Below are 26,120 nucleotides of genomic sequence, written 5' to 3' on the forward strand. Positions count from 1 at the left end.
TTAGTTCAAATGATGGAGTCCGGTATGGAAGGACATCTTTTGGCTTGACACAAAGGCCACCCTGTTCCCCGGGAGCTGAGCTGTTGGCTCCTCTTGTGTGCAGGATGCTGTCCATGTCCCAGGCAGGCAGCGCAGTGTGGCGGAGCTCTCTTGCCCCCATGCCCCCAGGTGACGTGGCTGTCACAGGAGATGAGTCAGGTGGAAGGCTTCAGACTGAGGAGCCATTGAAATGAGGGTGCAGAGTAAAATAGAACTGAACCAGGGGCCACCCGTGCCCAGAGGAGATCCGTGTCCCTCGTGTCCCTGCTGTTGACTAACCACAAAACAACTGATGATGCTTTTGTTACCACCACCCCTCAGTGGTGACCTGCAGGTTTCAGGAAGTGCCCACTGTACGTTCAGCACCGCACAGAAAGCAATTGGAAAAGACAATTTCACGGCGATCCCAGAAGGGACCAACGGCATAGAGGAACGAATGTCTGTCATCTGGGACAAGGCAGTGGTAAGAGTCATGCCAGGGAGAGGGCAAGAGTGGGCAGGGTTGACGGACACTTCAGACACCCATGTTCTTGCCCCCACAGAGCTGGACACCCAGCTGCCTGTCTCCTCTCTGGCTTTGAGAGTCAAAACAAGCCAGAGCGGGAGAGGCAGCTGTCGCGGGTTCTGGCTGAACAGCCAGGAGCTGTGACTATGCCCCCAGTTTTCGGTCTGTCTCATGCCAATAGTAAGATTAGCTGCAGCGGTCTGGGCCCAGCCAGCCAGCAGCTTGTGTGGGAGTGAGTCTGGAGCTTCCTGGGGCTCTTAGCTCTCCCTTTCCCCAAAAGAGTGCTTAGTTCTCTTTGTGTCTGAGCAGGCCACAGGAAAGATGGATGAAAACCAGTTTGTGGCTGTGACGAGCACTAATGCTGCAAAAATCTTCAACCTGTACCCACGGAAAGGGAGAATAGCAGTGGGCTCAGACAGTGATCTGGTTATATGGGATCCTGATGCAGTGAAGATCGTCACGGCAAAAACCCATCAATCTGTAAGCCCTCTGCTCATCTGTGGCAATGCTGGAGGGTGGGGTGCGAGTAGCACTGTATAAAGGCTACCTGGCTGCTGGGAGCTTGGTGCTGCCCTGCCATGCTGGGCTCTGAGGAGGAGGACTGAGTCTGGGTGCTGGGTGATGCCAGCTGTGACTGTGGGGTAGGATGTCTGTGAGCCCTGGGCTCTGCACACAGGGCTTTTCTCACCCTGCTGTGTTGCTCTTCTGAGCCTGGCCCACGCAGGTGTAAGGACACGCATTTCTCCTTATCTGGGTTCCTCTTCCTGGTACAGATTTTTCCTGAGTTTGCCAGCATGCTTTGTTCATGCCTTACCTCAAGCCTAGGCCCTGCCCTCCTCTGTTGCTGGAGTCCTTGCTCACACTGAGCTCCGAAGCAGCAGGTCCTGGTTCATGTTGAGAGCTCTGGTGGGTTCTTAGTGTGATGGACTAGTGAACTAAAGGAGGCCTCTGGGGCAGGCGAGGCTGTTAGAGGTGTCTTCTCCCTGCACTGGTGACTTCAGCAGCGAGGGGGGACTAAACAGCCCTGAGTGGGCAGGCAGTGCTCACGTCCCTCCTGACCATCATCCCCTGGTTGCTGCAGGCGGCTGAATACAACATCTTTGAAGGGATGGAGCTACGTGGGGCCCCGCTGGTTGTCATATGCCAGGGGAAGATCATGCTGGAGGATGGCAACCTGCATGTGACCCAGGGGACTGGACGATTCCTGCCCAGCAGCCCTTTCCCTGACTATGTCTACAAGCGCATCAAAGCCAGGAGGAAGGTGAGGAGACAGGGACACCAGGAGAGACAGTTGGGACACTGTTAGCCCAAATTGCCCTTTTCCCTAATAACTGATAGGTTTTCCCTGGCTGTTCTCTGTGGACCCTGGAAACAGTACTGCAGACTGGTGTATTTTGAACCTACAGGTGGGATAGCTAAGGCCTGGGTAGAGAGCTTTGACCTTAGTGTTGATGGTGTGCCACCACTGGAGGCAGATGCTCATCTGGGTCAACAGCGGGTGATGCCTGCCCTTGTTGCTGTCCTGCTGCAGCAGGAGTCTGGAGGGAAGTGCTGAGTTAAAAATGAGGAGACTGGGCAAAATGGCCTTCTCCTCCATCCACACAGCACAAACCCATGCTGAGGGATTGCCTGTTGCACCAGGCTCTGCACACTTTGCAGGGCAGGAGTGAAGGGAGGCTGTCACACGGGAGGTGGGTGGTGGGGCTGTGCCAGGCCTCAATGCTGCAGGAAGGTCTCGGGCATGCAGGACAGAGGGGCACAGCGGTGGCAGCGTGAATTGCCTCTGCGGTGGGACTGGAGAGCCAAGGATCGCTGCAGCCTGACACTGCCATGGCAGGATGCTCCCTGGGAGCAGAGAAGCATCACTGTCCTCTTCTCTCCGGTGACAGATGGCGGAGATGCATGCCGTGCCCCGGGGCATGTATGATGGACCCGTGTTTGACCTGACCACCACGCCCAAGGGGGGCACCCCTGCAGGGTCAACCAGGGGGTCCCCCACGCGGCAGACACCCCCCGTCAGGAACCTCCATCAGTCTGGATTCAGCCTGTCAGGTGAACAAACGTGGCGGCTGGGCTGGGAGAATGCAGAGCCACTGGCCATGCTGTCCCAGCCCCTGGCCTGGGGCAGGGGGCAGCTGGGGATAGCCTGGGGCAAGCTGAGCACAAGAGTGGAGCATGGCAATGTGAGACCCTGTGTGTCCCTTAAAGGACATGGCCAGAGCTGGCCCTCCGCCCCTCTGCACCTTGCAGTAGAAGCAAGAAGGACTGTGGCCACGGAGGTGCCAGTGCAGCATCGGACCTTGCTCTTGCAGCATGGGTCTGTTCACGGAGGAGCATCTACAGTGACATTCAAGCCACTGCTGCTCTCGGGGTCTTTCCTGGAGTCAGAGAGGGAGCAGGTTGCTGTAGACAGCCTCAGGAGGCCCTTTGGCAAGACCCCAGGCTGCCTGACTGCTCAGTGCTGTGAAGAAAATGCTTTTAACTTCGCTTTCCCCCTTCACTTTGTGCTTTCTTGTCCACTCCCAGGTACCCAGATTGATGAAGGCGTTCGCTCAGCGAGCAAGCGCATCGTTGCGCCCCCGGGAGGCCGCTCCAACATAACCTCCCTGAGTTAAATGTCTCTGCCGAAAAGGAAACAAAATCCCTGTTCAAGCGAAGGAAGAAAAATGGTACATTGGTGTTTAAGAAGGAAAAGCAAATAAACCTGTTCTGAAGAATAAATAAGCCTCAAGCCTTATGTTTCACAAATGCTACTTGCTACCTAGCTTTAAGATATTGCTTCATTTTTTTTTATGCATAGCCTTAAAATTCTGTTGTTGTTGTTGTGGGTTTGGTCAGGTTGTGTTTTTACTCTTCCTTTCTGTATGCATGCCGCTCAGACAGGTCACTTGGTTCAGTGTGTTATTCGTGTTGAACACGTGTGGGATGCCGTGGTGTGGGACAGTGGGAACAACCCGGCGTGGGCGAACCGGCCAGGCAGGTGAAGTGACAGGGGCCGGCCAGAGGTGCAGTGTGGGATGGGGAGGGCAGGTTCACGGACGCTGGTGGGGGCAGGTGGGTCTGTGTCGTGTTCATGTCCGTCTCCACTCAGCGCTCGTTGGCGTTTCACCATGAGGGCCATGGTGGAGCCCAGATCATCTCTGTAACAGCTGTCACAGCGCCTCGTGTAAGGAGTTTTACTACTTTGTACTCTTTATTAAAAAAAAAAGTTGTTCCTTCAAACAACTCGTGTTGCTGGTTGGCTTTTTTCTTCCTCAGGCTGCTGCTGCTGGGCAGGGGTGATGCGAAGCTGTGCCCTCTGGGCGAGCTGGGCTCCAGGAGGGGCTTTGGACTGTGTTTGAGCTACAGTGCAGGGACAGGCTGTCAGATGGAAATGGTGTGGTGCTCGGTGCTGTAGGTGTTGGGGTATAGGTGTAGCTTTCAGGCAAAAGCAAAGGTATTGGCAAAACAGCGTGTTGCAAGTGTTTGTAAAAGCCTGTTCAGTTTGTCCGTGTGGACTCTGGCTGTAGCTGGACCTGGCCATCACAGGCTGTTAACACCTGGCAAGAGCTGTGCCTGTCATCTGTGTGGTGACAGAGACCAGCTCCACATGGCACTGCCTGGGCATGGTGTTTGGGTCTTCCCAGCTGGGGCTGGCTTGGAGGCTGTTTTCTGTGAGTACCTGTGAGTTAAATGCTCCCTTTCTATCAAGCAGTGTTTATCAAACTGAGGGTCACAGCCTTCTAAAGCTTGCAAAGCATGCAAAAAAAAAAAAAAAATTGTTTTTTAAGTATTACAAAAATTAAGTGTCAATTTAGGCTGTGCTAAATAAATACACTTTTTTTTTTCTTTCTTAAGTATTTGACCTTGAAATATTTATTTTTACATGCCTGCAACGCAGACAGGACAAGTTGTCCATGCAGCAGTCCTTAAGGGGCCATGCCAGAATAGTTGTGCCAGGGGTGGGGAAGGCTGTTCATATTTAGAAGTTTTGTGAAGTTCTGCTATCAAGTAATTAAAGATTTTTCCCTGTTGCCTGGTAGTGATTAAGCTGAGACTCTGCCTCTGTTTACAGAGGAAGAGGGGAAAGGAGAGATGGTTTTAGAAGTCTTTGGGGAATTTTTAAAGATGCGATGTTCTTACCATTTAAGTTCTTAAGGGTTTGTTTTTTCTTGTCAGCCACTACAACGGTATTTATGCAGCAACAGATTTTTCCCCAGCGAGGAGCAGGTCTAGTTTCCTTGTCTGGGGCCCCAGATAAACATATTTATGGTGTACGAACTTCTCCACTACGCACACCAGAGCGAGGCGATGGTAGCTGTGCGCTGAGTGGGGGGTTGGCACAGTCCCTCTTGACTGCGCCTGGCCCCAGACCCAGTGTAGGACTGTGCGAAGAACAGAGGATCAATGGAAAACACTGCAGGTGCTCTGGCTAAGCTTCCCTGGGAATGATAAGTCTGGAGGCAGAGACATGGAGAACCCTACTCTGCTCAGAGGTCTTACTGCTTGAAAGCAAGCGTTGCTGGGGAAGGGGAGAGCAAAAACAGTGATACTAATTTGGTTGTGCTGTGAAAGGTGGCTTTCCCATTGCAATGACCCTCTCTGAGGACTCTGATAACCACTTACTGGTGATCTAATTCCACTGCAGCTTTGCAGCTCCCTGAACAGAAGGGTTACGCTTTCCCGGTTGGTCGTTTCCACCCTAGCAGCACACAGCGATGCTGCTGCCCTCCGTTCTCCCCAGCCCTGCACACACACACTGTGCTGCAACTATGCCAAAAGCCTGACCTGAGCAAAAAAAAAAACCAGGCTACCAGGCACAGTGTGTGGAGGAAGGTGGTGGTACTAAAGTACATCAACCCGTGTGCCTGCTGGGTACGTGCCAGCTGTGCAGGGGAAACCAGGGCATGCTGCTCAGTGAGTCCTGCAGCCCTCAGTCCCTGCAGCCTTCGCCCAGAACGAGCTTCCCCTTACCCCAGCACCTTCATGTGATGGCAGCAAAGAAACTACTATAGTCCTCTAAAGCTGGGGGGCTGCTTATCTTTATTGTACAGAGGTGAAGGTACGTAGGGCCATGGCACCATGTCAGGAAGAGGATGCACAGTGCAAGTCAGAACAGGGCCCCTTTGAGTCTGGGGAGGTGGTTGCATTGCTGTGCCAGCATCCTCCCTGTACCCTATCTGTTAGCAAAGATATCGGGACCTACAACCACATTCGGTGCCACTCGCATCTCTCTCAGAAATTACTGCAAAAAAAGCCAGATAGGTGAAGGCAGTGCAGAAGCTGTCCCATGGGGATTGCAGCCGGCAGGGTGGAGGCACAGAGGCAAACACCAGACCTCTCTTAGCACAGTGGGAGCGGAGCAGGGGATCCCCCAGCATCACCCACCGCAAACTGCCCAGAGCATCCGTCCCCCAGAGGCGGTGGGACAGGGCCTGGTCGGGACCCTGTACAGACCCATTGTGACCGCACTGGACTGCCCTGCTCGGCCTTTCTGCAGCACAGATGTGCTCCGCTGCATCCCCTAAGAGACACTGCCAGCACAGAGGGGAGACCCAGCCATCTAACGCAGCCCACAGGAAGGCTCATGATCTGGTCTGAGCAGGGGAAGATGTGGCTGCTGCGTGCCGGCAGTAAACCCAGTAAGGTCGTATGCTAGCTAGGGAGCAGCTGGCAGTGGGACACCCCACCAGCACTGTTGTAGGAGGGACCAGAAAGTGGAAGACACCTTACTAAAGCTTATTTTTAGGGGCGAACTATGACTGAGGTGCTCAGTGCTGGGATGCCCGCTACCTGCTGCTGCAGAGGTGGAACAGGCAGACAGGAGACAGGCAATCCCCTGCCTTGGATTCAGGCTTGCTCAGGGGAACGGAGATGTTCCTCTCCCAGCAGTCACAGGGATGGCCGCTTGCCTGTGCACATGCATAAATCACACATTTCCCAAAGCATACCAGCCAGCCATCATCAGATCAATGAGAGAGGGATTCTTTGTGTGTCAGTCCATCAGAAGCAGCTATGAAGACCACGGGGAAATCTACTGCACACAGTCTGTGTCAGTAATGGACTGAATCCACAGCTCCATAGGCAGAGGGTGTCTGAAATCAGTCTTCAGCTGGGGAAAAGCAGATTTAAACTGAGACTCCAGTAAAGTCCTAGTGGGCTCTAGGCAGGAGGAACACCCATTCTAACTTGCTGTGCAAGTGACCTCAGAAGTAACATTGATTTTGGATCATCTGGGAGGGAGCCTTTCATTTGCTGTTGGTTTTATTCAGATTTTTTTTGAGTTGATCAGACTTAGCCAGAGAGAAAGATAGGAAGACACAGGGGATACAAAGAACACCTTTAGGTAACTGGGAGGCAAATGGTTCATCACACATTCATTATATTGCTGAGAATAGGAAAAACATCAAATAAGTAGGTGAAACCTCAGGTCTGCCAAAGCATTTAAATAATAGCATCGTTCCTAGCATTACTGTAATAGAAATGCTTTGGCCAGTCTCAGTCTTGGCAAAGACCACACCAGGAGTACAGCCATTCCTGCAAACAGTAGCTGCTTAAATCGAGCGTGATTTCAATGGTAGAGAGATTAAAAAATACACATTCAAATTCATCTCTGGTATTGGAAGCCAAAACCCATCAGACTCAGTGAACTGCAGCAGTTTAATGTGATGGTGAATGGGTTTTTCAGGCTGTCCTGGAAAAGCATCTGGACGCTGGTTATTCACCAGTGCCCGGTTGTTACCTTTTCATTTCCACATCTGTCTGCATGCTTTGACCACGCACCATGCCAGCCCCGCTCTCCAAGAAATGGGTACAGGAACCAGCATGGACAGAGGGGGGGGCGGACGGGAAACCTTTGCTGCCTCCTCCCAGCTAAGGAAGGAGCTCATCACCACTTCCAGCCCTCCATGCCCACACTCCTGAAACATTCCCAGGAGCGTCTGTAAGCAAAGGCCACCTCTGTTGCTATGCACTGGTGGAGATCCTGCAGCTGAGAGCAGCCTCTTCCATCTGGAGCAACCAGCTGTGAGCCCATGCGGGAGTCCCGACCTCCACAGAGCCTGGAGCCACAGTGCTGTTGCAGACCTGCCACTAAGACTGATACTAGTGATGACACCTCTGCAAATGATGCATGCTCAACCCTTCGGTTACGCTGCTGGCAGTTGCCTGGCAGGCAGCACTAAGGGCTGTGATGCTGGCTAGCCAAGCCAAAAGGGTGAATACTGGGTGGCGTCTCATCCATTTTCACACAGTCACGTTCCTGCCACCAAGAAAGGCAAAATAATAGGATCTGAGTCTAACTGACTGTGGCAAATTGCAGAGGCAGCACCCACAGCCTCTCCCCCGATGCGCAGGGTCTGCCGGCTGTGGGGTGGAAGGCAGAGGGAGCGGGTGCCCCAGCTCCCGCCCGGCCGCCCTGCCCTGGGCTATCGGCAGTGTCCTGGCAGCAGTGGACAAGTCCGGTGGCCCAGCATCGTGAGGGTGGGTGGGTGGGTGTGCGCTGGCCCCACGAGGAAAGCTCCAGCAGGGGCTGTGCTGCTCTCAGAGGCTGTTGTTCTGGTTGTCCTCCTTGTGCACACCTCTGCTTTTTGCCAGTGTTATGGTCTCCTGGGCGTGGTGGTGGTGTCTCACCCTTAGGGAGAGAAAGGGATGGTTGAGCTGTGATGGAAAGCCCAGGCAGTGCCAAGGCCCACGCCATGGTGCGGCTGCCTGGGAGCATCCCCTTCCCCAGCATGAGCTGCCACTCGCCCCACAGGGGCTGCGCTGAGCCCCCGCAGCCCCAGGCACCCGCAGCCCCAAGAGCCTGCCTGCACAAACGGGGCAATTACTGCAGTTCTTGGCTGTGGGACCAGCGCTCCACCTCAAGAACAGAAATGCCACGTCAGTCCCTGGCAGATGACAGATCAACCAGCATTCACGAGTACCTGCTCTCCTCAGCCACCTCGTTAGTAAGCTCCTAAATCTCCATCTGCAGCATTCACCAAGATGGCCCAAACCCCAAGTCTGTCAAAGGCTTTGACAAGGGCCAGAGTCTCTTAGGCTGCCTCTGTACCAGGACTTACTTTTCTCTGTTGAAAACAATGAAGTCCCTCTGGAGCATCTCTAGGTGCTTTTGAAGATGGCAGGCCTTTCACATTCAAATAGAAAAATAAAGAGAGAGGGAATAAATTCACAGTTGACACAGAAGGACATTACAAGGACAATTTCAAGGAGGTTTCTCTCTATCTTTAGGTACAGAGCATCTTTAGCACTGCAGTGGGGAGAATGGCGTTAAGACTCTCCTCTCCTAGAAAACTGGTGCATATACATGCTGCCTTCCATGAAAGGGAAGATGCGGAAGAGTTTTGAGAATAAAGTTGGTCACAAGGGAAAACATGGTCTGTTTAAACAGTTTGCTGTTCTAGCAGCATCTAGCTGGTCTTGCTAGATGGCAAACAGCTTGCTTGGAAAATGAGAGAATTCCTTGACCACATGCTTGTACCTGCTTGCTCTCACCTGGGAGGAATTGCTGTTGCTGTTGCCTTTCTCCTTCTTAGCCAAGCGCTTTTTTTTCTTATGAAGAGGTTTGGATTCCAGGATCATTTCTTCCAGTTCAAAGGTTGGGTCACAGTTCAGTCTGCCTTTCTGGAGGGGAGAGAGAGGTGGCCTTAAGTGATCAGAGCCTGTCTTGAAGAATCTCTCATAAATTGGACTGCATCTGGGAGCTGAATTTTGTAAAAAATAACTACAACTGCACACATAGCCAGAACACCTGCTGTACTTCTTATATATTTTATCAGTTCCTTCAGCCAGGGGACATTGTCATGGTGTGACAACTGCTCTTTTTGTGCTCACTGCTTCTACTCTGCCCTTTGGCTGCTTCGAAGTAACAGCGAGGACGGTGTGTCTTGGCGGGGCTGCACCTTTGCTGGGAGGAGCACAGCAGTCTGCAAAACTGGTTTTGAAGCAATATATGTACACCCACCACAAAGAAAACCAGCAACAGAGGGGGAAAATACATACAACTGACAAATATTCATAGTTTAGCCCAACTTCTGTTTGGCTGAAAAACAGTCAGAGTAACACTGCACACAACAGTCCTTGGATTATTTTCTGTAAGTGTTATGTTACATCTGTGCTGTTTTAATCCAATTAAAAAAGGATCAGGAACACTAATCTACTGTATGTGTTATTTTACTATGAACAATGGGCTTGTTAGGGAGAGTCATTACAGGAAGAAACAATTATCATAAAATGGCAGGTGACCTCCAGGCTGCTAATGAGCCTATGTCTGTTCATCCTTTTTTTGCATTCGAAGAGATGCTTTCAGCCTGGTCTGAAGCCAGGCTGCTAAGAAAGGCAGTTCAGTGCAGGACAGCTCATAAGCACTGTCTGCATGTGTTTCATCTACCATGCCACAGACAGTCCAGAGTGTGTAAGACCAGTTCTGCACCCAGAAATTCTGGGAATATTATAAACAGAGCAGATCAATTTTGAGGCACCCACACTCTGTAGTCATCCCCCACTACTCTTTATTACACCCACAGGAAAGTGAAAATTTTGCCCTTGCCTGTCTCTTTCCCTGTCCCTTATGACATCTGATGCTCTTGTGGAAATTTGTAAGAACTTCCCATGATCTGCTGCGAGGTGCGAGGGCAAGCTGCAGCGTGTCACACTTGGGCACATTGAGAACCTTTCAAAATCAAATTGCCTTACCGTGGGAATGAATTCTGGCATTATCCTTTTCTGGAGAACAGCATCCCAGTTCACATCTGACAGATACGGAAAGTCCTGGATATCTTTCAGCTGAGAAAAACGCTTCTCGGGGTTCAGCTCAAGCAACTGCAGCGCGAGTTAAATGGAAGAGGTGAGAAAGTGAGACTCTGAGATGTGAAATCAGAGATTAGGTACATACAGACATGTCTGTGGCAGAGTTACACCAGGTAACGGCTGGGGCAGGAAAACGACCGTCAGACTTTCCAATGTCTATCTGTCCGTAGCTGCTTTTTGAAAAGGAGCCAGAATTGCCCGTGGCGGGTGGAACTATCAGAGGGTGCCGGGGACCCGCCGAGGGCTGTGGTGATGGCTGCGGTGATGGCGTGCGGTTGGAGACCCCCTGGAGACAGAGCTCCAGGACAACTTTGCCTGTCACCGCCAAGCGTGAGGCCGAGGCAGGTTTCCAGTTTGGGCTGGACCGCAGGGTCAGCCCAGCCGCACCCTGTGACAAGGAGCAGCTGCTGGGGACACCGCGGCCACTGTCTCCATCGCCGGGGTCAAGCACGCATCCTGCAGACACCCCAGCGAGCGCAGCGCCTGGGGCCAGCCGCCCCGCACCATCCGCCATCCCTGCGGGCGGACGTGCCGCTGGACGGGGCTCAGGACACGCAGCGCTGGTGACACGCTGCATTAATGCTGGCACTTCGACCGGGTGCCTCTCATCCCTTGCTCAGGCTCAGATTCCCTTCACCAGCATAAGCAAGGGGCTCACAATCTTTATTTATTCTCATTTTTATGAACAACTTTTATCCCCGTTTTAGGAGCAAGTGACGAGGCAGCACAGTGATATTAAACAATTTGTCCAAGGTTAAAAATAAGCATTATTTCAGAATGGGGAGTTACACTCATGCCTTTGTGTTCTCAATTTAATACCTTATCAGTAAAACAGCCACTGTTTTCTCACTCTAGTAATGGAATGGTCATAAGTATAATTCCAGTGTGAAAAAATGTATTCATTTCCATTGCTGCTTATTTCCAGCATTTTGTTAACATTGCCGTAGGAATTACTTGTGTGGAGGGAAATGATTGAGGTTTGTCTCTGAACTTCAAGGATTCAACATTGCATAAACTCCTGACAGTATGCCCTCCAAAAATCTAGCAGGAAAACCAGATGATCCAAACCCTCCGGGAAGGGGTGGATAAGGTGACCCCCCTCAGCTCCCACCTCGTGCCAGCGTGCAACTGGCTGTGGGCAGCAAGGGCTGTGCAGAGTGCATCACCCACAGTTCGTTTCCTTCGGTGGAGCTCTGTGCTCCAGCCCTAATGTGAGCGATGCGGCTCTGCTATGAATGATAATTTGCCTTGAACATTAATAAATACAAAAAGTCACAAGAGATGTTTGAGCCAGGACAGAACCACAGTTGGCCTCATATATAATACATCTGGCTGTTAAACCAGATGCGAAGGGGCACTTGGAAATCTAAATAATTGTGACATTGCATTATTTATTCACAAGGGAGCCTATATGGCTTGCGGCATGTTGTGGTCCAGGGAAAAACTTCCAACATAACACCACAGAGGACATCCGCAGTCCTATATTACTGTTAGGCTTAATGAAATATTAGCTCCATTTAATTTTAAGCAAATGGAGATATTCTTCAATTTTCTTCTTGGAAAATATGCCATGATTCTGTCTCAGCAAAGAATTGATGTCTCATTTTTATTAAAAAGTTTGAGAGCATTTCATTAGAGATGACAAAATACTTCTACATACTATTTGGAACAAAAAATAGATGAAAGCTACATTAAGAACTACTTTACTGCCTACACTTAATTGAAAATTAGAAAACTACTTACATACTTCCCCAAATCTGCAGCTAGTGCTGTTATACAGGGTTCAGTATTTCAGCTTTGCTGCCACTGTATGCAAACAGTGTCTGACACTGGCAAGCAATAGTTTTGTTTACTGAAGAAGACAGGACTTCACTTCAAACATGACTTCAGCTTCAAAATTATTCCAGTAATGATTTTGAAGCAATTTTGATAACAGCTTTATTAAAAAATAATTACAGTGGTGCATAAACCACATGGCATCAAAGGATTTCAATAGTATCGGCACCTCTTGCAAATCTTTTCATGATTGGGAAAAATGTTTTTTAAAAATAAAAAAAAATTTGCATTTTTTTTGCCAAATTTATTGACACATATATTAATATCTACTTCTGTCATTCCAGAGAGACAAAGTCACAGGAGAAACTCTGGAAGCAAAGACTGCATGTGTCCTTAGAAGAGATGCATTAGCAGCAGCTGCTCTTGCCAACACAAACTTCATTCCCATCAGTCCAGGATGCAGTACTGCTAGCTGGTTATTACATTAGTGCAGCTACAACATTAAAAGCTGGATATTTATCATATGGTACCATCTGAAGGTCACTAACACTGCGTCTGGACACAATTTGCAATGAATCCCCACAATTTACTGCAAAGGCTACAAGGCATGATGGAAGCACTCAGCTGCTTTCAGCAGGCGCCCAGATACAATACATCCCAGACCCTAAGCCACCCACTTCCACGGCTGCCCTCACCTTTTTTATTAGCGACACCATGTCCGTGGACCAAGCAGCAGGGTACATCACTGTAGCTGTCTTGAACACGTGAGCGATTTCATTTGTAGAAGTGTTGGAGCGAATATGATATGGCCTCTGAAAAATGCCACAAGGAAAGCATTTTAATTTATCTATTATTTCAGACTCCTTGGGAAATCTTTTTAGAGAAAAGAAGCTTCAAACAAAGTCTGTTTGTACATTCCCCAAGCCTCCCATTGAAAAGTCTCTGCCTGTGTGATCGTAGCTCAGTCAAAATAATCATGTCAGCAAGAACAACGATAATACCTAGATATTTAAACAGCATGACAGACAGGAGACAAAACCCGAAAGTTAGAGTCATTAGCCAGCTCGTTTTGGTTGGCCTTTTCAATATTTGTATCTTAAAGGGCTACCAAAAGGATTTTATATATATAGTGCTGTGGTTGGAACATTCCCAATATTCCCTGTAAAATGTGTCACTGTTTTCAGTTCTTCACTCATGTTGGAGATGACACAAGTAAAAAGGAGCAGGATTTCTCCCACCTATCCAATCAGCTGAAAAAACGATGTCCCAGGAAGGGTTGCAAGTCCCGGGGGGGACATCAGGCTGCAGGATGACCCATCCCTTCTGCCCCCGACCAGTGCCATGGCAGACGGGTGGCTGAGCCGTCTCTGAGGAGCACTTGGCCACACACTGCCAGCCGGAGCAGAGCCAGGCCAGCCCGGCGCCGCTGAGCACCGGGGAACTCAGTCTAAGATGATGTGCAACGTACAGTCAGTGTTACTGCGCAGGTACTCACGTCCATGTTTAACTCCCAACTACAACAATACTACTGCCTTACTTAGAAAGAGAATTTACAATGGTAGAGTGTTTCCATTTTGAAAGATTCTCGATTCCCAGATTTTTACAGTATTTTGGGGAGATGAGGGTGTTAAACATGTGTTTAAAAAACAGCAGCTATAAATTGTGAGATCAAATCAGGTCTGTTGTGCTTAATGTTCTTAATGTGTACTGACACTAGATGGACCTTAAGGTCTCCCTTCACTTCCCCCGTATGATAACCACCTCTGGTGCCACCATCTTACCATGGCTGTGCCATCAGGTTTGAACACCTAACAGTGTTTCTGCTCCCATCTTTGGAAATGGTGCCATCAAGTCAAAAGTCAATGTGATGAACAGTCCTGCCATTCATTTAACATTACAAGTAGAAAACTCAAATATTACATTAATATGTTTACAGGGGGCACACAGCTCCAATTACCCAACAGGTCGGACAACCACGTCCCCTTCATGTGTACTAACTTGATCACTCACAATTTGAGAGACGCAAATTCATTTGAAAATATGTTCTTTAAAATATATTCATCAAAACATTTTTTCAGGCATTCTGCAAAGACCGATGATAGAAGATCTTAAAAATGTGTTTTGCATACTCATACTGAAAGAAGAGGTTTCCTAGCCTCACAAGATTTTAAACAACCTTTTGCTTAGTAGAATGTAATTTAAATAATTTTGTCCCACTTTTTTTACACAACACTTCCAAAATACTAATGTAATCATCTGTCTACAAGGCCCCCAACCTTACCTGAGTTAGAAGCAGCACACTGACGTGACAGGCAGGGATTGTGCTTTATTAATAATTTACACATTGCAGTTTGCTTTTGCTCAAACTGCTCAATTGTATTACAACAGCAATGAGATTTTTTTTTCAAGTTTTCTTTTTTCCTTGCCGGATGGGAGCTCAAAGTAAATGATATTGCAGCCCAAAGTTCAGGAGTTGTCGCTCATTTGCCTTGCCCAGCTTACACCAACCCAGAGGCCCTTGGGCGCAGCGGGGAACTGTCATGACATGCTATTTTGTATTGTGACAGCTTCTCTGAGCCCTTAGCTGTGATCACAAGAACACTGGTGAAGATGTGGTTTCTGCTTCTTATGCTGTAATAACCCTTAAAGCCTTGAACTTGACTCGGCCCTTTCACCCCTGGTACAAGGCATTAACCTTTCCAACAGAGTGTTTAATGAAAGAGACGGACGGAGACCGGAGCCGCGCGCACAGTACCCGTGTCCTGAGCAGCTCATAGGCGGTGATTCCCAATGACCACCAGTCCACAGCGAAGGAATAGCCGGTGGGTTTTGTGGAGTTAAACATTTCAGGTGCTGTGAAACACAGAAAAAGGAAAGTTTGCCTTGCTGCAATCTCGAGTGGAAATGAGCAACACAGAATGCTTGATCCATGCCACAGAGAGCATCCCTGTTATTCTGCCTAGGACACAAATTAGCATATTACCCATCACCACGTCTTCGATAATTTCTGCTTTTTTCTTCAGAACAATGGCATATGGCTGGTAGATTGGGCCTTTACCAAAACACTGCTGAGGTGGACATGAATCAGAATGCATGGGTTTCCTTGCAGCAATTCATCTTTTGGTCTTTGTTAGGTTCCTCGACTGCTGTCTCAGCCTTGCAGTGCAGAAACATCCCACACCGAGAAGCCTCAGCACGGAAGGAAGAGCAAACACCCGTGTGTGCAAACCACCCTGACGAGCACGGTGCAGCCCGCTGTTGCTGCTCCCTGCAGCTGCATGGCAGGACCTGCCGACCTCATGTCCTGCTCGGCATGGAGCGCCGTCTCGGTGTGAGCCAGACCTGACCCGGTTCCCAGCACGCCAACTTAGCCCAGATATTTGCCTGCCCTGGGAACAGATACACCTTGAAACCTTGACCCTGCTGACTAACTACATGCGCAATTAGCACAGTACGAAACTTCTTCTACTGTGTTAAAAACCAAACAAGTGTCTCAGCTCCTCTGTGCCTTACTCTCCCCACCGGTGAAATGGGACTGTCAATAATTTCTACTTCAATGGACTGTTACAAAACTTAATTGATTAATGTGTGTAAATGATGGGATGGCCTTGAGAAACAGGTATGCTATCACCTTTGTAACTGGAATGTTTAATGTTCAATAAACACAATCCAATTCATTTGGATTATAGAATGTTTTATACAACTCCTGTAATTACTAAGAGATTCACCAATTAATTTCCTACATTGTACAAAGCACTAAAAATCCAACTGGTGTAGAGCCCTTCCAGCGCAGCCATGCTCCTGCTCCTGGGGCACCCGAGAGCCCCACGGTCCCCTCCACATGCATCTCCCAGTGTTCCTCTGCCCTCAAAGCCCAAAAAGAATAAAACTCCTTTTGCTGACACAGGACTTGCCTGTTATCCCACAGTAAATGTTCTTTGGAATAAGGACTAACCCTAATTCACTGAATCTAGGCATAAAATTGGCCTGAGTTAACTCCTCACGTCCCCCAGAAAGCCTCTCTGCCCTCAGCTAGTGCTCAGTAGATCTTCACATTGGAAAGCTGTTCCCGGTCCACTCATATCTCTTTGTTCATATTTAAAGTACTTCAATCTGGCAGAGCCTAAATACAGCCTCACACAGTGAATGAAAGCAGCTCCTTAGAAACATTAATATGCGGCGTAAATGTAGACATAGTGCCAACTGCACCCTTGGCAGGGAAAAGTAAATTTTAACTGAACGAAGCCTGAGACCACAGCTTTTTAGGAGGTTACCAGGCTAATAGGAAGTGGGTGGAGGCACAGACTGAAATGCTCTTTCTTAACCAATAAATTTCCCTTTTGAGAGTAAGGAAAAAAAATAGTGTAGGATTTTTGTGTGAGCTGGGAGGCAAGAATTGCTCTAAAAAAACAAAACAGGGAGCGATGCTTTCTTTTTGTGCATGTTTTCCTTTTTAAAAGGATTGCACCGGTGATGCAAAGGTGAAAGGTCAACTTGGTCATCTTGATAAAAAGGAGATTCCCAGGGGATCGCTCTAAGGGATTTGGCTATGCAACAGCTGTAGGGAGGCTCATTATTTAGGGCTGAGAGACAGTGTTACTGCATATGAAAGTATGTATTTTGTGTGGGAGGGGTTGTGTTAGCTGTATAGAAATGCTTTTGGGTGTTTTGCTTCAGTTAGGAAAGTTGAATTTATGGTTACAAAGACTTTTCTGTGTCATGTTTGCACAGGAGTTCTTTTAGCATTAGCTCAGGATATTTGTCTCTGGTTCATTACCTGCATGCTCTGGCCCCAATTCCTCCCAGGTATGTCAGTGTTATTTTGCTTTATGTTTATTAACTGTGCTTGTGTGGTAAGTATCAAGTGGGTCTCTTACTGTCTAGAAGTCAGCTGCTTCACTGATTTGGACAGTAAGCGAACAGAAGTAAGTTTTCTGTACTCCCCTTATAAAGCAGAAAAGAAGCAAATCTTTTTGAGTACTAGGGAAACAAGGTCTGCACAGGGAGCAATGACTGTGTGTCTTCCTTCCATGTGTGCATGTTGATTTGCTGATGAAAACTGTTCCTCCAGCTGACCCAAGGCTGCTGTGGAGTCATCCACCCACCCCAGAGTCACTTTGCCACTGGAGAACAGCCCCCCATGCACTCCTACAGCTGCCTGACAAGTGTTCTTGCCTGGGACTAGTCCCATACCATTGCCTGGAGATAAAAACCTTCCTAAAAACTGCATTTTTGTGAACTGAAGAAAGAAGGGGAAGGGGATGGTATGCAACCAGCCCAGATACTCAGCTCCATGGGCACCTGGAGGCTGGTACCATACTGCGATAGCACCAACAGTGTACTCCATATGGCACCAGCATGCAGATGGGCTGAGCACTGGGGAACCGACTCAACAGCCCTCCAGAGCCTGGCTGTGGCTTTCCCTTCCGTACACCTCCGTTTCCAGGGCTGCACATGGCTGGTTTTCACTTGTTGGCAGAAATAGCCATGTCTAATCTACTGGCAATGTAGGTACAATATCAGGGCTTTTCAGAAAGACTGAAAAATAGGCTCAGCATTTATCTTCCAATTGTGGCGGCCACTTCTGCACCAGCTGTGCCTCGCTTTCCTACGGGCAATGCACATCTGTCACCACTGTGCTCTGCAGACCACAGTTACAATAAATTGCCCTCCTGTCCTGCTGTTTGAAGACAGGACACTGTCCTCAGTGGTAGAGATCAGACCTAAAGCCTCACTTGTCTTTTTCTGTGTCAGCCTGACACTAGAATATGGGCTCTTCCCTACTGCACCAAACGGATGCTGCAGCCCAGGAAAACAGTGAGCCTTAAGTCCACTCACTTGGTGTAAACACAGAGTGATGCTAGCCTTTAAAGCAGCCGGTTTTATAAAAATTCAAATTATTGCTAGTGATGCAGCAGTGTAAGACTTGTGCTAATGTACTGAGGGACCAAATACAAGCCTTTGTGCTTCATTTTCCTTCTCAAGAGTAGGGTAGCAAGAACAATTCATCATTGCTACATGGCTTGACTGCTGCTTGTGAAATGCTCTGAGATCCCAAGAGTGCAACTATCTTATTTTATAATCAAAAACATGCTGTACAGTATGGCATAATGGCACTAAAATCTGCATTTGCAGTATGCTTGCTTTCGTCTGGTGTGTGAAATCAGTAGACGGATGCACATTTTCCAGCTGCATCAGGGTGCTACTGGGGAGGGACTCCCGCCACGCTCCCCCACAGCACCTCTCGAGGTTGTTCCTCATATCAAACAAATGCATGTGTTTTGTTACATACCAGGAAGAAAAGAGTTCAAACTCTCATCCAAAAGGACCTCATCTATATCCCACCACAGCTGGCAAATCAAGCCTATAAAATGGTAATTCAAGAATAGATAATTGTCATTGGTTCTTACCCATATACGGCTTTGTGCCAGCAATGGTGGTGACTTGTATTTCTTTAGTCATCATCGTGGCAATATTGAAATCGGTGATGTGCACGTGTCCTGAAAGACAGAGGTTAATATGTAACTTGATTTGCTTTAATTTTGCATGAGAAGCAGCTTTGAATCAGAAACTTAAACTAAAATACTCTATGGAAAGGAGTTTCCAGGAAGAAAATATTCTGGTGGGAGAACTGATAGAAAATAGTTCAGCTTGCAGGCTGCTTACAGATGGATCTTGTTACATCAAATATTCCCTTATTTACCCTTTGGGGAGCAAAAAAACCCGGAGTTCTCCAGGAAGTAATTTAATGATGATTGTTTTGAGTCTTCCTAAATTTGGGGGGGGAGGAGAACTGAACTTTTCTCAGAGAAAAAATTCCACTATGTTTTTGGGGAAAAAAAATCCTTGATATTTTTGGCTTTCTAGCTACTTGCCCTTTGGTGTTCCCAGGCACTAAGGACTCTCTCCATTTTCCTCTTTAGAGGATGTCTCTAGAATGGAAAAAAATACCTTTGGCAGCAAGCAAAAAAGCCTTGCACAAGAAATTTAAACATCATGAAAACAGCCTTGGGGGGTCAGAATGGTTTCTGCTGTCACTGCTACAATATGCACAACTGCTGCCTGCAAACTGGAAAGGAAATAAGAGAGATGGATGTGATTTGCAAGATTGAGAAAGGAAATGCTTCCACCTAGCTCTTGCCTGCGCTTTTACTCGCACTTTTTTTTCTTTTTTTGCAAGCTCTTAATTTATTATTCTTTATTCACTAAACTCATATCAGTGAGCAGACCAGCCATGTACAGCAGTACAGGTGATCAATACAAGGCTGGCTTCACTGAAGGGAATTTCTTTGAAACTTGTGGGTTAGTTCAGCCCAATTCTTCTAATTAAATGCCGGCAGTCTTTTCTTCTTCCTGACCTCATGCATCTTCTCCTAAGGCACTGAACTTGCTTGTCCCTGACAAAGGTAGGCTCATTATCAAAAGCATCAGATGTTTTGTATGTTGTGTTCTGCAGACTCATCACCCTCCTCTGCAATAATAGAGGGTGGCTGAATTGCTGTTGTTTCCTCTAACCACAGAGATCAAATCAAAGTGCTCTCTACTGATGGAGATGCTATGACAATACTTCCCTCAGTCATTAGCTTCAACAGCTAGAAATTCACTGCTGCTTTAGTTCATGAGTTAAGGTAGAGTAAGATCACCTTTCTATATCTTGAGCTTGAAGGAAGAAAGGAAAACTTGAGATCCCTCTGGTGAGCCGTGGGCACTGCTGGGAGAGCATGAGCGAGGTGTCAGAGCTCACCTCTCACATGGCACCCAACTGATCTCTTAAGAGCACGTGTCCCTCCTTGCAGCTTAGCCTGCTTTACAGAATCAGCCGGGCCCTCTCTTCTTCGGTCTGCCCACTAAAGAATAGGCGTCAAATTGCTGGAGAGTACTCGAGAGAAAAGAATGACACACAACTGTCTTCTCTGGATATGTCCTCTACATCCTTGCATTGTTTTTTCTTTCATCTCCAGCTCTCTTTCCACTTTGCAGGGAGCTGTTTTCATAAATATGAATCATAAAGACTTATCAAGAATTTGATATTCCAAGCACAAACATGCCTTTCCCTGGCTGCACCTTTTAAATTATTCACTTCAAATACATCACAAGTTTTGTAAACTAGCCCACTTGGGAAATTACCAAATCAAGCCAATGAGGCTGAGGAAGGCAGCTCCGGATGGTGCGATGAGGCTGAACAGCGACGGCAGTGTTACAGAATGGGGTGGACTGGGCTGCAAGGGATGGCACCTACTGGTAACCAAGAGGGATGTGCTGGGTTTTGCTGCTGGCCTTTAGGGTCAAACTTTAAGGCAATCTCCTGATTGCTCAGCATCTCTAACTGCAGTCAGTTTCAAAACAGCACAGCCAGAGCTGTACTCTGGGCACCGTGTCCTTCCCAAAGCTCATCCTGTCTGCCTGAAATTGGCACTTTCAGACCAAGCCTTTGGTTCTGCATTAAGGCAAAGAATTTTCTTATTATATTCAGCACTTCTGTTACTACATAATTCCTTCACCTTTGGTGCAAAAAATATAATGCTTCTGCAGATTCAACTAAGATATAACATTTTAAAGAATATGAAACTAGAGACATTAGGAGCTGTGGAGTATGGAGGCTCTTGGACAGACTGTGCCGTAACTTTCTGATCTGAGATAAGAAAGCAAATGGGCTATGCATGCAGTGCCTGCATTGGCATTAACTCACCCATTTTTAGCAGTGCCCTCAAGAACCTTTTGGCAGTGGTACAAGAAATAATACTGAGCAAAGCCATTACAGGGCTCTTGCAAAAAACCTCTCAGTTTTACTAGAGATAAAACTGAGCTTTTCTTCAATTTTATTAGACAAATGACCTGGCCAAAAACTCCTGATGAATTAGTCACAATTCCTGGAAACTGCCATCTGTTATATCCTTTTATTCCCAGGTGAGCTGTGCTGTCATTGAGCCAAATCGATAAACTTACCATTAAAGAAGGAAATCACTTTGTGCTTGGAATGACTGTTGAAGGTGGTCATCTGCTGAGGATTTTTTCATTTTGGGACCTGATCCCAATCTCTGATATTGAACAACAACTGCTTTATTTATTGTACAGAAAGACATTTGCCTGATATTCCACTTTATTTATGGCTCACTTTAATTTCTTAGCTGAAACTGATATGGTAATACAGAATGTCACCAACCAGGGTGACAGAGGCAAACGCATGAGGTGTGTACGAAGTTCAAGACAGTCAGCAGTAGAACAACACATTTCAACACGTAGCATCAAGAGAGGCATTTGTACTATCAAAAACTTGAACCAGCCTCCTACGCAAAGATCAGATGGCGTGCACAAGGGCTCCCACAGCCTCGTCAGTGATTAACACCAGCAAAAAGGGTGCTGAGGTTTGTAACAGACATGAGCGCCTTTTGATATGTAAATCTGAAAGGGTGAAGGAGTCACAGCTGGAAAGGAAGATGGGCCAAAGGGCAGAATTATGGGGCAAGAGTCTGAAAAATGAAGGACTGAAGTCTGATTGCTGAAGGTCTTCAGGTGCTTCATACTCTCAGGGGACTGGTCTCAATCAAGAACATTATAAAAAAGTTGATGTTAGCAAACAGCATATATTTTGTGATCACAGTTGTGAAAGCCCGGTAAAGGGAGAGGAGAGAGAATGGGGAGCGGCAGCTCCGTTCCATGGGGAAAGAGATACTGAAGAACAAGCACAATCTACTAGGCTAAATATAGATAAACATGCTACAATAACAGTTGCTCTGGGGACAAGAAGAAGTTGAACTGTGTGTGCACAAAGCTTTCTGTAGGCATGAGAGGACACACCTTTGCTGCCATGGATGAAGAAAAGAAATACTACAAGTCATAGTCAGAAGGACACTGAAGTCAAGGGTACATCCACAGAAAATAACTGAAACCTCTGCAACAGACAGTTAAAACATCACAGCGAGCAGAGAATAGGCTCAAAAATCAACCTAAATTGCAGTGTCATTACAGAAGTTTGCAGGTTACCTCCTGCTGAGCTGAATGCAACTGCAGAGGCAAGCAGAGCTTTTTCCTGTCTGTTTTTTTCCCCTCTTTGGGGAATGCTGACCTACATTTCCATGGCTCTAGTGCTCCCAGCTCCCTCCCGGGTGGCCATGTCACCCCATTCCTACAGGGCGCAGAGGTTCTTGGAAGATGGTGGGAGGTCACCCAAGAGGGTCTGCTGGTGAGGACCGACTGAACGCGGCACCATGCAGCGCTGGCTGGCAGGGCAGCCCTGGAGCCACGGCAGTGCCGGGAGCCTGGCCCTGGCCGGCCGAGCAGGTCCGCGGCACATCGGTGGACACGGTGGGACAGAGGAGGGAGGAGGACAGGTCTCCGCATCCGTCTGTGCATGGGGCAACAGCAGGAGAAGCACTGGGAAAGGCAGGAGAGAGGCTACTGCACTTGGAGGCAGAAGCAGCTTTGCTGACAGCTCCTAAATAAATAATTAGCTAGCACTTTGAAATTAGAGGTCATATGCAAAACTGGTAGAGTCTGGGCTCTGGTGCTGCCAGGCAACCCTAGTCACACACAAGAGCCACGGCAATTCCTCAGGAGCTTCAGCATCTCTATTACAGCCTCTGAAATGATAATGAATTCAGATATGCCTTGTCCCTGCACTGACTTTTTCTCTTCGAGTGCCTTGCTGTAGTTGCTAATGAAGATTTCTCACAACAAACCAGTTACATGGATTTTTCAAAAAAAATGAAATGACAAAGTGTTTTTCTAATGAGGTAAAAGCTAATAAATATCAGACAATGCTTCACTGTGAGAGCTTTGCCAGGACAAAAAAATGTGTCTAGAGAGTAATGCAAGAACACAGTTAGAGTTTTGCCTGAGAAAAAGACTAAAGAAAAAATTATAGTAACACCTATAATATACCCAGCCCCAAATCCTCTTTGGAGCTCCCTCCCAATGTCAAATACTCAAGGAAAAAGAAAATACCTGAATGAAGATTATCTATTCAACTATAATTCATTCTGTTTGCGAGCATACATTACACACAGCCTGCAATTACATGAGCATTTCCAGTCAAATGATTACATTTTGAGTAAGTTTTAAGCAAGAGCCAAGAAGGTCTTAAAATAAGGTCTGCTAGGCAACTGACCACAAGCAGCACAAAATGTGTCATCCCTGCCAATGCCTTCTAGGGACACCGTGAGGTCAGTCAGTCAGAGGAGGTGTTGATCAAACACTAATACACCCCCAGAAATACCGCAGCATCACAGGGTGCCCAGTGCCCTGAAGGTACAAGACACCACTGCTCAAAAAGCAAAAGACAGCAACCAAAGCACAAAAGGATGGTCCCATTCCCAAAGGAACTGAGGGATAGAAAGCAACACAAAATGAGGAGAATAGCAGGCACCTAAACTTTAACTTGGATGTCCCATTTCTGACTCTGCTTTTATGCATATGCATGACCACAAAGCAACTGGCACTTACCATGCTCATCCAGTAAAATGTTGTCAGGCTTGATGTCTCTAAGAGAAAAGGCAGAGAAGGGGAGACAGCCATTAGCCTAGAAAAATGGCATGAAACAAGGCTGCAAAGACTTTAGGAAAGCCCAGGCTCTGGAGGACACACTTCCAGAGACATCATGCCCTAGAAGGTATCTCTGCTGGGGCATTGTCTCTGATATGCCTAAATTAAACCCTGCAGGAACAAGAGAATGACTAATCAAACAACAGAAGCAGAAGTGGTGGTACAGGGCTATGGCTGTGAAGGCTGCTGTGGTTTGGACTATCAGCACTCAGGTAGTCCACCTACAATGTTAGAGCTTCTTTTTATCTTTTTCCTCCTTTTACTTCTTAATCTGTTTCAATAGTATATTGAGAGCTGTTCCCCATTTACTCAATAAAAATAAAATTATTTTAACACCTTTGTTGTAGAAACAAATGGGTTTCCCACAGTGTTTGTTCCTGAAAAAAAAAAACCAACAACAACCCCAAAATGATAATACCTATAGCAATGCTGTAGGGAAATGTTTTCTGTTGAAGGGAGAAAGCATACACCTGATACACCTACTGTATTCACCTGAGCAACTTTACAAGACATTACCTGGTTTTAATGAGCTCATTACATCAGCCCCCATTCACCTGCTATCAGCCTGAGCCAGGCACCTGGCAATTTAATGCCCCATAAGGACACTGTCACATACACAAGGCAGGCACACATCCAACAACTCTTCACTGTCCTGATGCTTCCCACCAGGCCCTGGGGTTCAAAGCAAAGAAATGAGCAGGTTTAGGATGTTATCTTTAAAAATGCCATCACTAAGTTAAAGTTTGAATTCACCTAGCCACCTGGAATCAAGAAAAGACAATATATCTAATTATCATATAATAGCTTACGGTTCTCCAGCATCTTCTCAGCCAAACTACTTCCAGTGGGTTATAAATACCAGTTACCTTCCTTGTGCCATCCCCTATCACACAGGTAAGCACAGAGACAGGCATCTTTATCAAGAGAGTACGGGGCAGCTTCAGGTAAGTGGCTGTAAGTTTTCCCTGTAAGCACAGCAAAACTGTGCCACAGGTGAGAGCCAAACAGTCCAGATGGTCAGAAACACTGTATTTGATAGCAAAAATGGTGATGCCACACTTGGTATTTTTGAGAAAACACTAATTTAAACAAAAACGTTAAGAAATGTTTCAGCAAAAAGAGTTTGAAAAAAATGGATTCTTTGAATCCCTTGATACAAAAATATTTTCAGAGTTTTGAAATGAACCACAAAGACAGGGTTTTGTTTCTCATCCAGTTTTCAACCTTTTTTTAATTATTATTTTTTTAATTTCCACTGGGGCCTTTTCTGATCTCACTCAGTCTCCTATGCAGCCTATGGAATTACACCAGCACAGTGAGATCACTCCCAGGATACAAACAATGAACAGGGATAATTTTGTTTATTGATTATTTGTATATTTATTTTTATAAACTGGTTATACTGTTTCCTAGCCTGAAAAAATTAACAAATATTTCCTACTCTTCTACATGTAGGTAGGAAATAATTCCAGCCATCAGTCTGTGTTTGCTGTCTCTGCACAGCTTTGTTCAGACAAAATAAGCAATCGCTCGCCTGTTTCCTGGTGTTCCCAATTACAGATGTTGCAGTGTAATTGACTCAGCTCAGTCATTTTATCAATCTAATACTGTCCCACTGGGTTACAGTGTTAATTAAACAACTTGCAAATTTTACAGACCACCATACATGTTTTGTCGTACTCGGTTCACCTTAAACACGTATAGCTGCTTGAAATACACATTGCAGCCTAAACTTTAGCTTCTCCCAGCTATATTTACAAATAACTCTCTGGGAAATCCCAGAGTTTTGCCCTTTGGCTGTCCTCTTCGTGCCTGCCCTTAGGCTGCAGCCGTAGTGGGACGCCAGCCCACCCCTCGGCGATGCCGACGCCACGCGACTCAGAACGGGGACCGCAGCCCCTGGGCACCCTGCGCTCCCGTAGCTATCGCGTCTTTCCTCATTACGAGGAACAGTCTCCTTCTCGTGCAGACTTGTTCTTGCAGCATCGAATTGTGAAGAACCTCTAGCCCCTTAGTCCTACAAACACTACTACTAATCGTAATACCTTACTAATAGAGAAGGATTTCTTCCCTGTGCTTCCCTTACGCCTGTGCCCCACTCAGTTTGTTCAGGCCAAGCCGAGAGCGTGAGGATTTACCCCTCGCTGCCCAGGACAGCGACAGCTGACTCTGCATTTCACAATATTTAATTCGTGCTCATCCATTATTTGGTGCCGGCGAGCAGGTGCTGGGCGGAGAGGGCCAGCGCAATGCCCCCATCACCGCACACCAGCTTTGAGTCCCAGACCACAGCAGTGCCCACCGGAGCCTGAACGGGGCAGCTGGGATGGCCTGCCTGCCAAGATCAGGTGCATCAGAGTAGAAATCTATGCAGGTATAAAACAAAACAAGCAGCATGAAAGGTGAGACTCCTGAGAAAGTGGGAGCTATCCCCAAGGAGGTCTGGCTCCAACCGCAGTAGAGCAAAACC

General features: G+C 47.3%; 2 protein-coding genes across 4 annotated transcripts in view; one reads left to right on the forward strand and one right to left on the reverse strand.

The window, feature by feature from the left end:
* Positions 1-3,769, forward strand: part of DPYSL3 (dihydropyrimidinase like 3) — a 41,087-nt gene extending 37,318 nt beyond the window's left edge. The window contains 5 exon segments of the mRNA XM_052771942.1: positions 361-502; positions 854-1,024; positions 1,626-1,805; positions 2,434-2,596; positions 3,071-3,769. Coding sequence (XP_052627902.1) covers positions 361-502; positions 854-1,024; positions 1,626-1,805; positions 2,434-2,596; positions 3,071-3,159 — 745 coding nt within the window. The 3' untranslated portion in view covers positions 3,160-3,769.
* Positions 3,770-6,769: 3,000 nt separating this feature from the next.
* STK32A (serine/threonine kinase 32A) overlaps positions 6,770-26,120 on the reverse strand; it is a 36,326-nt gene continuing 16,975 nt past the window's right edge. For all 3 annotated transcript variants that reach the window (XM_052772095.1, XM_052772094.1, XM_052772093.1), the window contains exons 6-13: positions 23,552-23,589; positions 18,520-18,609; positions 14,865-14,962; positions 12,805-12,921; positions 10,220-10,345; positions 9,020-9,148; positions 8,587-8,651; positions 6,770-8,156 (exon numbers count right to left, since the gene is read on the reverse strand). In XM_052772095.1, coding sequence (XP_052628055.1) covers positions 8,066-8,156; positions 8,587-8,651; positions 9,020-9,148; positions 10,220-10,345; positions 12,805-12,921; positions 14,865-14,962; positions 18,520-18,609; positions 23,552-23,589 — 754 coding nt within the window. In that variant the 3' untranslated portion in view covers positions 6,770-8,065. The remainder of the gene's footprint in view (positions 8,157-8,586; positions 8,652-9,019; positions 9,149-10,219; positions 10,346-12,804; positions 12,922-14,864; positions 14,963-18,519; positions 18,610-23,551; positions 23,590-26,120) is intronic.

Source organism: Harpia harpyja, chromosome 20, assembly GCF_026419915.1.
Source record: "Harpia harpyja isolate bHarHar1 chromosome 20, bHarHar1 primary haplotype, whole genome shotgun sequence".
In the NCBI taxonomy this organism is placed as follows: domain Eukaryota; kingdom Metazoa; phylum Chordata; class Aves; order Accipitriformes; family Accipitridae; genus Harpia; species Harpia harpyja.